Source organism: Bidens hawaiensis, unplaced genomic scaffold, assembly GCF_021521415.1.
Source record: "Bidens hawaiensis isolate Kalapana, Puna unplaced genomic scaffold, B.hawaiensis_p1.1 tig00060637_1, whole genome shotgun sequence".
Lineage (NCBI taxonomy): Eukaryota > Viridiplantae > Streptophyta > Magnoliopsida > Asterales > Asteraceae > Bidens > Bidens hawaiensis.
The window spans coordinates 58,535-72,287 of record NW_027500930.1 but is presented as its reverse complement, the minus strand read 5'-3'; the positions used below and the strand labels follow the sequence as shown (position 1 = coordinate 72,287).

The 13,753-nt window shown below is 35.0% G+C and overlaps 1 protein-coding gene across 1 annotated transcript; it reads left to right on the top strand.

Moving 5' to 3' along the window:
- Window positions 1-8,389: 8,389 nt before the first annotated feature.
- LOC143603094 (uncharacterized) lies at window positions 8,390-9,594 on the top strand. The gene is made up of 2 exons (XM_077080003.1): window positions 8,390-8,478; window positions 8,892-9,594. Exons 1-2 carry the CDS (start codon window positions 8,390-8,392, stop codon window positions 9,592-9,594), a joined length of 792 nt encoding a protein of 263 aa, XP_076936118.1.
- The last annotated feature ends 4,159 nt before the right edge of the window (window positions 9,595-13,753 follow it).

Below are 13,753 nucleotides of genomic sequence, written 5' to 3'. Positions count from 1 at the left end.
CTTGAATGTGCATGAGGACTTCATGTGGGAAATTATCATTGATAATTTCCTTGTGAAGTTCTTCAGGGGTTGGACATTCTAAACGTGAAAGATGGTCTGCGGCTACATTTTCTGCTCCTTTCTTGTCTTTAACTTCGATATCGAATTCTTGGAGTAGTAGGATCCACCGGATGAGTCTAGGTTTGGCATCTTGTTTGTTGAATAGGTATCGTATTGCGGCATGATCGGTGTAAACTATGGTTTTGGAAAGAACTAAGTATGATCTAAATTTTTCAAAGGCAAATACTACCGCTAGTAACTCTTTTTCTCTTGTGGTATAATTTTCTTGTGCATCGTTAAGAGTTTACTGGCATAGTAAATTGGGTGAAAGTGTTTTTCTTTGCGTTGTCTGAGTACCGCTCCAACTGCAAAGTCGCTTGCATCGCACATGATTTCGAATGGAAGGGTCCAATCGAGTGTGGTCATGATTGGTGCGTTGACAAGTTTGTCCTTCAGTGTATTGAATGACTCAACACATTCCTCAGAGAGGACGAATGGTGCGTCTTTTTCTAGAAGTTTGGTCATAGGTTTTGAGATTTTTGAGAATTCTTTTATGAAGCGGCGGTAGAAACATGCGTGACCTAGAAAACTTCTAATGGCTTTGACCGAAGTTGGCGGCGGAAGTTTGAATATGGTTTCTATTTTGGCCCTATCAACTTCTAGTCCGTTTTGAGAAATCTTGTGTCCTAAAACAATGCCTTCCTTTACCATAAAGTGGCATTTTTCCTAGTTGAGCACTAGATTTACTTCTTCACACCTAGCTAACATTTTGTCTAGGTTTTTCAGGCAATGACCGAAAGAGTCTCCAAAGACTGAGAAGTCGTCCATGAAAACCTCCATAGAGTTTTCGATCATTTCATGAAAGATGGCTACCATGCAACGCTGGAAGGTGGCTGGAGCATTGCATAGTCCAAATGGCATTCTTCGGTAGGCGAAGGTTCCGTATGGACATGTAAAAGTAGTTTTCTCCTGATCTTCAGGAGAAATGGGAATCTGAAAGTATCCGGAAAATCCATCAAGAAAACAGTAGAACATTTTTCCAGACAATCGTTCGAGCATTTGGTCTATGAAAGGAAGTGGAAAATGCTCTTTTCTTGTGGCATCATTAAGCTTCCGGTAATCAATGCAAACTCGCCAGCCTATGATGGTTCTCATGGGTATTAGTTCGTCCTTCTCGTTCATTACGACCGTCATTCCTCCCTTCTTGGGTACTACCTGAACGGGACTTACCCAAGGTGAGTCTGAGATTGGGTAGATTAATCCGGCATCAAGCAGTTTGATTACTTCCTTCGTCACCACATCTTGCATGTTAGGATTGAGACGTCTTTGATGTTGGACCACGGGTTTGTATTCTTCTTCCATGAGGATTTTGTGAGGACAAAAGGAGGGACTGATGCCCTTGATATCCATGATCTTCCATGCGATAGCCTTCTTATGGTTTTTGAGAACCTTAAGAAGTTCGTCTTTCTCTTCTTTGGAAAGGTGAGATGAAATAATTACTGGGAGTTGAGAGTCTTTTTCTAGAAAGGCGTATTCGAGATGGTTTGGTAGTTCTTTTAACTCTAAGGCTGGTGGTTCTTCAATTGATGGTTTTGATTTTTCATTATTTTCACTGATTTCGCATATTATTTCTGATTCTTCTTGATAATTGTTGTTGAGATTTTTGTTTTCTAAAATGGGTTTGTTGAGTGTTTTGTCTAAGACTTGTGTTTCTATGGGAGTATTAATGGAGGAATCTCGCATTTAGCAACTTACGATGGAGTCTATGATGTCAACACAATATAAAGTGTCATCGTGTTGTTGCAGATATTGCATATATTTTCCTATTTCAAAAGTGATTGCCTCGTCATTGACCCTGAGAGTGAGTTTACCAGTGCAAACATCAATGATAGCCTTTGCGGTGGCTAAAAAGGGTCTACCTAAAATTAGAGATACACTTTTGTATTCCTCCATGTCTAGAATCACAAAATCTACTGGGAAAACAAATTTGTCAATTTTGACAAGCATGTTTTCAACAATGCCGCTAGGATATTTAACGGATCGGTCAGCTAACTGAATGCTCATGCGGGTGGGCTTTGGTTCTCCTATCCCTAGTTTTGCAAAAACCGCATAAGGCATTAAATTAATACTAGCTCCTAAGTCAGCCAGGGCATTGCTAACAGATAAATTTCCTATGAGACAAGGGATAATAAAGCTCTCTGGATCGGTCATCTTTGTTGGTAGCTTGCTTTGGAGGACAGCTGAACATTCTTCACTTAGGGTGACATGCGAGAGTTCCTCCAGCTTCCTTTTGTTTGTCAGCACTTCTTTGAGAAACTTGGCATATTTTGGCATCTGAGCAATAGCTTCGACAAAAGGGATGTTGATACGGAGTTGTTTAAAGAGTTCTAGAAACTTCCCATACTGGGCTTCCAGTCGCTCCTGCTTCAGTCTTCCAGGGTATGGAATAGGTGGAACATAAGTTCGGACTGGCTCCTTAGGTTGGATTATGCTTGTTGGGGTCAGCCTTTCCTGCGTTTCATCAGGAGACTTCTTCTCCATAACTAGTTCTGAGGTTGGTGAGACAACAGTGGTCGTACCGCTTCGTAATGTAACGGCATTAGTTGTTGCATTCGGGTTGGTGATTGTGTTGCTTGGAAGGGCGCCAGGTGGTCTTTCGGATAATTATCGGACAATTTGTCCGATTTGGGTTTCTAAGTTCTGAAGTTATGCTTGTTTACTTTTGAGATCGGCTTCATGTTTTAATAATACTCCGCTGATATCAACAGCTCTTGAGTCGGCTTTCTTTTCTGCTTCATTTGTTTTGGTCATTAGTTGGATTAACATTTCTTCGATCTTTGAGTAGCTCGGGTTTTGATGGTTACCCAAGCTTTGGTCTTGGTATTGAGTTTTAGGTTGGAAGGATTGATTCATCGGTCTTTTTTCGAATCCTGGTAGGGGTTGAGTGTCACCTCCGTCTTTCCAGCTGAAGTTTGGATGGTTTCTCCAACCTGGGTTGTAGTTATTGCTGAAAGCGTTGTTCTGTCGAGCGATGAAATCGACTTCTTCCATGGCCATAATGACTTGTTTACAGTCAATTGTCTTATGATTTCCTCCACAAGTGTCACAGGTGAGTCTGTTTTTTGATAGCTCGGCTTGAAGTTGTTCGAATTTTTTAGAAAGAGCTTCAAGCTGTGCTGTGACAAGGGTGTTGGAATCAACGTGGTGTATTCCTTTATGGGTAGGTGTAGATCTTGGTGGGTTGTAAGCGAAACTTCTCTTTGCGGCCTTTTCCAGGACTTCAAATGCTTCGTTAGGTGATTTGGATCCCAGGTCTCCACCAGCGATCTGGTCGATGGCCTGTTTGTTTTGACTGGATTGTGCGTCAAAGAAAGTTTGAACTTGTAACCATACGCTCAGTCCATGATATGGGCATCTTCTTAAAAGACTTTTGTATCTTTCCTATGCTGCGTGTAACGATTCATCATCTTCGGTCCGGAATCCGGTAATGTTGGCTCGGTATTTGGCAGTTTTGTCGGGCGGAAAATATTTGGGGAGAAACTGTTCAACCATCTGGTCCCAAGTGGTAATGGAACCAGAGGAAAGAGATTCTATCCATTCTAGGGCTTGGCCCCTTAGAGAGAAAGGAAAGAGTTTAAGCTTGATTTGATCTTCTGAACAGTTTTGGATATTAAAGGTTCCGCAGATTCGTAAGAATCGAGATATGTGAGAAAGAGGGTCTTCGTCGAGGAGACCATGAAATTGAACTGAATTTTCCACCATATGAATGGTGCTTGATTTGATTTCGAAATTTTTGGTGATTTCGGGTGGAGCCACTCCATTGTCGTAGCCTTCAAGAGTTGGCTTGGCATACTGGCTCGTGTTCGGCTCATTGTTCTGGGCCGCCATCATTTCTTTGGTTTGATTTTCTCCTGATGTGGTGGCGTCTACTGATTTGTCTTTGATTGCTTCTGAGGTTTCTGTAGTCCGTTTACGAGTTCGTCGACGAAAGAGTCGTTCCGGTTCAGAAATTGGAGAAACAAGCTCAGGCTCAAAAGTAGAGGATATACATGGGACTAAATCAAAATTAAACACTAAAGCAAAAGTTAGCTAAAGTTAGTCTAAAAGGTTAGTCTAGTATTAAACTACGAGTTATGCTACGCTATTTTTAACTAAACTAAACTAAGGTCTTAGTTAAACTAGAGTAAAGTTAAGGTAAATAAAGGTAAAAAGTAGGTTAGCCGTAAAATTATATTTTAGTATTTAGTAAAAATTAAAAATAAAGTGAAATAGAAGTTAAAAATTTGTTCAACTATAAACAATGATTAAATTAAAACTTGTATCGTTCTTAGAAACGTACCGTGTCCCCGGCAGCGTCGCCAAAAACTTGATGCGTGCTGTGTAGCTTGCATAAAATATGATAGATTGGATATTTAGCTTTTGCACAAGATCGTGTTTTAAATTTATAAAAGTGATTTCTACAAAGACTAAACACACACAAAACAGGCAAGTGTACCTATCGTATATGTAGAATAATATTGGTAAGAACCAAGTATCGATCCGTGGACACAAAGGTTTCTAATAATAGATCGTTGTTTTACTTCAATCGGAGGTTTTAATCATTTTGAGGTTAATTTTTGAACTTTTTATAAAATATAAATAATTATATATATATATATATATATATATATATATATATATATATATATATAGGTGACCAAGATAAGAAATTCTAAACGAGTTGTTCAATTATACGAAGGTTACCATCTAAGATCAAGAATCCACTCCATTTTAGCATTGATAATTAATATGTAGACATGTGATAAACTTACCGTAGCAATATATGATAGATAACTCCTTAACCCAAAGTGAGCATCTTTGGCACTAAGGAGATTATATGCGCATTTTAAAGTCCACCCTTTCCTAATGTCATACCATCTCAATGATGTCAATTTAAGGTGGCAAGTAGTTTCGTTAAGTAGAAAGATTAGGATTGACTTCAATTACTCGAATACCAATTCTAACAACTTCGGGTGATTGTAGTTCATCACACAACCTCCCCTTGGTTGATTTAAGTAGGTTATGATTACACATTCCATTAACATATGGTTTCTTTAGCTAATTTGATATCCTAAACAAAGCCATTTTCGGATTACCAAGGTTTAGAAAAATACACCATAACTTATATCTCATCATTTCTAAGTACAATATAAGGATCCATGTTTCGATAATGTATCAAAGTATTTCTATCTTTCAAGAACATGAATCGATCATGAACGATTGCCAAAGAGATTGACAACCACCAACTTTGAATTAGTGATTTAAGATGGTGAAACATTTCTCATCAAAAGATAATTGTAATATAACCATGTACTTAACTAGACTACATCACATGTCTTGATTATTATCAAGTAAAACAAAGCTTCTTCATAGATTTTAGATGGTAAAAGGAGTTTAGCTCATAATGAGCATTATGATGAACATTAAGATGATTGATAATAACAAATACATGATTAAACTTGGAACAATCTAACCAAATGTAGATGAATCCTTCTTCTTAATGATGGGGATGATGATTAGTGGTGATGACCTCCAAACCTTCAAACTCTTCACTAGATCTTCAAGGTGAGTGTTAGTGTGTGTTTTTATAAGAGAGAATCGGATAGAAATCTTTTCAATGCACACTTGATGAATGCAACATGAGCCACTATTTATAGGCAATCTGGATGGTGAGGCACGGCCCCGTGCTTGATGAGCACGGCCCCGTGTATTTTTATGACATGTGCCAGATTTGTTTTGTCTTTTGTGTGAGCTGGCAACGGCCCCGTGGTTAGCAGGCACGGTCCCGTGCTTTTTAGTGACATGTGCTCAATTCTTTTTTGTCTTTTCTGCATTCCCGTCCACGGCCCCGTGCATGCTGAGCACGGCCCCGTGCTTTTGTTCTCAGATTTTGTCTTTTCTTGTTCCATAAGCATGGGGGCGTGTTTCTTTGTTTTCTTGTGTTTTCTTATGTTTTTCTTCGTCTTTTTGCTTGTTTCTTCGTTTGAGGTTTGGTTTCACCTGAAATTACATTTTATTATGATAAGTAGCCTTTTATGCTATGTTATTAGATAGAAATTGCAGTTTTTTAGAGATTATTTGATGCTGAAAAGATGTATATTTCTATGTACATCACACAACATAAACATTTTTGTGTGACGAAAAGTATGATAATAGCTACACTTTATATTACAAAAGCATTATGTGTGACAAACGGTAAAGACAATGGCCACACCACAAACTACAAAAGAGTGTTTAAGTGGCAACTTCACATTTTTAGCCACATTGACAACAACCTCCAATGTCTGTATGATATTATTAGCCACACAGTACCTCACTATGTGTGACGAAAAGTTTGACAATAGCCACACTTTAAATTACGAAAAGCATTATGTGTGACAAACGGTAAGACAATGGCCACACCACAAACTACAAAAGAGTGTTTGAGTGCCAACTACACATTTTTAGCCACATTGACAACAACCTCCAGTATCTATATGATATTATTAGCCACACAGTACCTCACTATGTGTGACGAAAAGTTTAACAATAGCCACACTTTAAATTAGGAAAAGCATTATGTGTGAAAAACGGTAAGACAATGGCCACACCACAAACTACAAAAGAGTTTTTGACTAGCAAGTTCACATTTTTAGCCACATTGACAACACCCTCCAGTGTCTATATGATATTTTTAGCCACACAGTACCTCGCTATGTGTGACGAAAAGTTTGACAATAGCCACACTTTAAATTAGGAAAAGCATTATGTGTGATAAACGGTAAGAAAATGCCACACCACAAACTACAAAAGAGTTTTTGACTAGCAAGTTCACATTTTTAGCCACATTGACAACACCCTCCAGTGTCTATATGATATTTTTAGCCATACAGTACCTCACTATGTGTGACGAAAAGTTTGGCAATAACCACACTTAAATTAGGAAAAGCATTATGTGTGACAAACGGTAAGAAAATGGCCACACCACAAACTACAAAAGAGATTTTAACTAGCAAGTTCACATTTTTAGCCAGATTGACAACACCCTCCAGTGTCTATATGATATTTTTAGCCACATAGTACCTCACTATGTGTGACGAAAAGTTTGACAATAGCCACACTTTATATTAGGAAAAACATTATGTGTGAAAAACGGTAAGACAATGGCCACACCACAAACTACAAAAAAGTTTTTAACTAGCAAGTTCACATTTTTAGCCACATTTACAATAACCTCCAGTGTCTATAAGATATGATTAGCCACACAGTACTTCACTATGTGTGACAAAAAGTTTTACAATAGCCACACTTTATATTAGGAAAAACATTTTGTGTGACAAACGGTAAGACAATGGCCACACTATAATCTACAAAGGAGTTTTTGAGTGGCTAGTAAACATATTTAGCCACTTCGAATGTAATATCTAGTGTCTATATCATATAATTAGCCACGCTATTATTAAATTTAAGTGGCCATTTCTTTGCTATATTCACACGGTATAGGTCACAATGTAAGCTTAACACAACCCTATTGGCCACATTAATATATAATTCATGTGGCTGAAACATAAATTCATGTGGCTATATAGATGCAATGGTCACTCATAGTAAATTGACATATGGCCATTTTCTACCATTTAGCCATACTTATTGGAGAGGCTTATTGATGGCCAGCAACTAATGCATGTACCCTTTAGCCACACTTATTATCACATAAGGCCACTAAAAACTCAGTGTGGCCATATCATACCCACGGTGTCGCGACCTTTGGCCACATATGTCCTGAACCAAATGTGTGTGGCTAAAGGCCTACGGCCACACTTTTTTCGTGTAGCCGAAGGTCAATTTTCACGTAGTGTTCGAACAGTTGATGGAGTTGTGTGTGAAACTTTTCGAGATGCATTTTACAAAAGAGGTCTTTTAGATGATGATACGGAATATATAGAAGCCATTGAAGAAGCAAGTCATACTTTCTACCTGATATTATTTAAGTAACTTATTTGCTACAATGTTGATTACTTATAGTTTATCTAGACCTCATTTTGTTTGAGAAAGCACATGACAACTTTTAGTTGACGGTATACTATACAAACAACAAAAAGATCAAAACAACCCCGGAACGATTTATGTTTTTTGTAATGTTTTCAATTATGCCAAATATCTAATATCCATAAATATTTATTAAATATTAATTTAAATAGCTTCTTATTTTATTTTCAGTGTTGATTCTTAATGAAAAACAGTTAAAAACTTAGCACTCCTGGAAATTGAATTTTCTTTAATTTGCAACAACTCTAGTCTTAGATAATATCAACAAATGCCATTTCCAGATATGGAGACAATTTCAATAGCAACTAATCCGTTGATGGTGGAAGAGCTTTCATACGATACCGAGACCATGAATAATGAATTTAATAATCTGTTTGATTCGTTAACAGATGAACAACGAGGGGTTTGTAATGAAATAATCAATGCTTTGATTGATAAAAAGGTGGCGTGTTTTTTTTTTATGGTTACGGTGGTACTGGAAAAACATATTTATGGAAAACCTTATCTACATCAATAAGGTCAAAGGGAGAAGCTGTGTTGAATGTTGCTTCAAGTGGTATAGCTTCTTTGCTTTTGTAGGGTGGAAGAATAACACATTCGAGTTTTTTAATACCTATTAATTTGACCGAAGGGTCCATTTGTCCGGTAATATTAAAACCTACTTTATGTTACTTTTAATATTAATCCTTTTTTTAGTATATATGGTTTTGTTTGTTATTCGAATATCAATTTACTTTTAAATATCTTACGTTATGTATACTTTTTTTATTTTTTCATATAATTAGGTTAAAGATGAAAACCGACGTCTATGAATTATTGAAAAAGACAAGCTTAATAATTTGGGATGAAGCACCCATGATTCATAAGCATGCTTTCGAAGCGTTGGACAGTACTTTAAACGATGTTATGAATGGTGATTCTGCCAATACTTTCGAAGCACTTTTTGGAGGTAAGGTTGTTGTTTTTTGTGGTGATTTTCGGCAAATTTTGCCCGTTGTAACGAACGGTACAAGAAGTGAATGTGCCAATGCTTGCATCAATTCTTCTTATATCTGGTCAAAGTGTAAAGTTCTTAAACTAACGAATAACATGAGGTTTACAGTTGGATGTCGATCTTCAGACGTTGAAAACATCGAAGAGTTTGCTGATTGGCTATTAAACATAGGTCAAGGAAGCGTGGGTGGTCCAAATGACGGAGAGTCGGTTATTGATATTCCAGACGATCTTTTGATATTGAACTCATTAGATCCAATGGGTGATTTATTAAAGTTTGTATGTCCTAATATATTAGATAGATTCAACGAACATACTTACTTTCAGAATTGCACACTGTTGGCACCTTTGAATGTGGTGGTTCAAGAAATTAATGAACGTATGTTAGCCCTCTTTCCTGGTGAAGAAGTCGAGTATCTAAGTTCCGACAATTTAGCTGAATGTGAAAAGTTTCAGACAATTTTGATCCACAGTTGTACTCCCCAGATTTGTTAAATGGTTTAAAGATGTCAGAAACGTCTAATCATAGATTGGTCCTCAACGTTGGTGGTCCGATCATGCAATTAAGGAATATTAATCATATAAAGGGTTTGTGCAATGGTACGCTCCTTCAAGTCGTTAGTCTCGGTAGACGTGTAATTGAAGCTAAAGTTGTCTCTGGTACGAATATCAGATATCGCACTTTAATTAGTCGAGTAAGCCTTACACCAAATGATAAGAAACTTCCTTTCAATTTAAAAAGAAGATAGTTTCCTATTTTCGTACGTTTTGCCATGGCAATCAACAAAAGTCAAGGTCAATCATTGTCAAGAGTTGGATTGTATCTTAAAGATCCAATAGTTTCTCACAGTCAGCTTTATATGGCTTTGTCAAGAGTTAAGAGTCGAGATGGTATTAAGTTAGTGATACTCGACAAAGAATCAAATGTTACAAATAAAACAACAAATGTTGTTTACAAGGAGATTTTTGGAAACGTAGAATGTTTCAAATTATTATATTCTACAGTAATAGTTATAGTGTAATTTATTTTGTTATATACTTTAGATTTATGTAGTTCAAAATTTTTTTGTATATTTGTTTGTTATCCTAACTTAAAATTTGTTATTTAACTATATATACATATTTAATGTTAATATAAACCAAAAATTTCCCAATACACATCTATATGTTTAAAATTCGTTTTATAAGAACCATTTTTATATTTACTTTCTAACTTAAAGTATTTAAAATATTTATAATAATATCAAATAAAATATTACCAATAGACTAACTATACATAATAATTATTAGATAGATTTAATCATTAACTGCCTTGAAAAACTACAACCATCACTTCGTTAATCTATTTTTTATTTTTCAATTTAATTCATCTTCTTCTTCTTCTTTTGCAATCCAAAGTTCATGAAAATAACTAAATTCCAATAATGTCTACCATTGTCAATTGGAGGTTTTGTAACCTATTACGTAAGTATCAATTCGTGTTTAACGATTTAGTCACGATACAAATAGATAATATTGAATCCGTCAAGATGTTCAATAACCTCTATAAACATCAAATTCATGAGATTGATCTTAGAAAAAATTCTCCATGTCAACAAGAAACAAATCTTATAAATGTTTTACATGATTTACTTGATGATCTTCAGCAAGAGGTTTTACCTTATGAACATGTAAGGGAGTGGTTTTTTTACCCTTATCAAAACAAGATTGTTATCAGGTTTGAGAATGGACAATTTAAAAATTTTAAGCCTAAACAACTGTTGCCATGTAATGATTTGATCCTGCTGAGAGAGCTTGACCTGTTGAAGTTATCTAATGCAAGAAAAGAAGTTGCACATCTTGAGTTGGAAGCGGAAGTGAGTTTGAAGGTCAAATGGTCAGAAGAATGTTGTATCTATGAAAGTGATTATGAAGATTTTTCAGACAATTTGGAGTCTGACGATGAACTTTAAGGTAAAATATAAATTCTTTAGATATTGTTGTTAGATTTAATACAAGTAGTATATTGTCAACACCTCTTTACACTTGCTAATAACTATAATTTGGAAGTTAAGATTTATTGGTTCCATATAACAATGTTATTAATGTTTATATGTTAGTAATTATTATACATGTAGTTTTGTTTGGTTTATATTTTATATAATCTGCTATTGTGTTGTAACAATTTTCAAATGTGTTTAGGAAAAAGGATTTTCTTTTGGTTTAAGTTTTCTAGATGTTAATGATGGTTTAATAGCAAAGAACATTATTAGTTATTCTGTTAATGTGTTTTGGTTGTTATGTTCAAATTAACTTCTTGTAATTTGGAAGTTTTAATATTAATGGGGTGTTTGGGATTGCTTATTTTCATCAATTTATAACTTGTAAATTTTTAGAAAAGTAATAAGGTGTTTGGGATTGCTTATATTGTGAGAGGAAAAGTAGCATAAGTTATACTTTTGTAACTTATTAACTTAATGAAAAGTTATAAGGAGGTAAAATAAGGAATCCCAAACACCCCATAAGACAATGTAAATCTATTACTTTTTGGTTGGTATGGTGATGTGTTTAGTGACAATGTAAATCTATCAAGTTCTAATAGTTGAAGAAGTATTATGTTTGTTTAAACTGATGTTTAAGCTGATTATGTTTAATGACATGTTATTCCACCCGCGTGTTACACGGGTCTATACCCTAGTATGTAATACATATGTTTCCTCCATTGTTCTCGTTCAAAAAACGTCGAGAGAAAAAGACACAGTGAGGAAAATAAATAAAAAAACACAATGATAATTAAAAAAAATGACAAAATAGACCGCAAAGAAAAACACAATGTCGAGCAAAATGTCGTGAAGTGATAATTCACAACTTAACATTCAATAACAGAAATGACAATTTCCATTTAATATCCAAGAACTTATTACAATTAAACTATGAATTAACAAAACACTAGAGAAGGAAGATGGGAAATCAGAAACTCAGAGTCGAGATGGGAAGAAGAAGATACACACACTAGTTCATCATATTTGTTATCCTCTTTTGCTCATGTCTGCGTTGTTATATAATCAAATCTCTCACTAGTTGGGCCAGCTTTATTGGGCAATTTGGGCCCAACTACAATTCATAACACAAAATATAATATAATGTTAAGCAATATAACACAATATCGAAGTAGAAATATAATGTCGAGGAAAAAAGACACAATGATGAAAATAAAAAAAATACAGTGATAGATAAATATACACATTGATCTTTTTTTCTTTGAACAAGGACGACGAAACAAACATTTAAGTTTTTTTTTCTTTTTTGTTTTTGATTTATATTTTAAGTTATAATTTATTTATTTAAATTACGTTTTGAGTGTTATTTTAAGATCACAAATCCTTTTCATCTATCTTATTTTTATAATATTTTAACAACCTTTTTCATTCTAGTTATTTTTATGATATTTTATAAAATAATGCAACCCCAATATTATTTTGTTGGCTGTTCAACAAAAAAAATAAAAATTATACCACTCCTATAAGTCTTGTCCAATGATTACTATCTTTTCTTGGGCTTCGAAAATACAACGTCGTTTTTAGCCGAACACACCGATTAACATATACCTTCAATTATTAATTTCCTTTCTTAGGCTTCTAATATACAATGGCAGTTTTAGCCAAACTCACCCATTAACATATACCCTCTAATGTATGTTTGATACAATGATCAATTTATTGGTCTCTCCATGGTAATATTTTGAGAGACAATATAATCTTTTGTGAATTTAATTATTTATAAATAGTCACTAAATCTTTTTTTTTCTTTTTTAAACAACCGTCACCAAATTTGTTTATTGTCCATCGTTTAATTGAGAACAATTGGTATTATGGCTTAATGACATGAGAGTGATGGTTAAGGTTTGAGATCTTATTAAGTTTTGAAACATGATTTATGGGTTTTTCCACTATGGAAGTTTTCTTTTTGATGATGTTCCTGAGTGAGTAGACGTGAAACGTCAGAATTAGTTTAGACAGTTGACATCTTGTATGAGAATGATTCCAAACGCTATTAAAAAAAATTAAACAATTGAAAGAACGAAATACAAAATATCTTGATCACAAATTTTGACATTAGAAAACATTAAAGATTCCTTTCTTATGGTATAACCATCAAACACCAAATCAACTTTGTCAAGTATGTTTCAACTTTTTTGGATCTCAGTCCCATACCATGTGGAAACAATCAACATAAATTACATTTTAGTCCAATCTCATTCACCGCAAATCCAACACCATTTTGTTTGAAACCAAAACCAAGGAGCCAACTCAAAATTTCAATTTCTCGGTTTCATTACAAATCCAAACCGAAATCCATATACCCTTCCGATTCGGTTTCACGAGCTTTAAATACGGTGCGATTCAATTCAACTGTTCAAAAAGCTCGCGTCTCATAAATCGCCCGAAAAAACCTTAGTTAAAGCTATCTAAAAAAACTTGTTTTAAAACGGCCTGACCCGAGCCGGCTCATTTTTGTAACTGAGCTCAGCTCGGCTAGTTGGTTCGCTCTTAGGTTCGTTTAACTTCGAGCTTGAGCTAAGCCTAGTTGTCTCGTTTAAATTCAAGCTCGAGCTAGAACCCATACTGACTCGTCTACCCCTTCGTCCTAAAAACATTCCAACTCGCAAAAACCG

Bases quoted from the DNA above. Each gene is read 5' to 3' on its own strand.
- LOC143603094 (XM_077080003.1), top strand. From the start codon at position 8,390: ATGGAGACAATTTCAATAGCAACTAATCCGTTGATGGTGGAAGAGCTT. The intron at 8,479-8,891 runs GTTTGATTCGTT...TCATATAATTAG, and splicing joins AATAATGAATTTAATAATCT to GTTAAAGATGAAAACCGACG.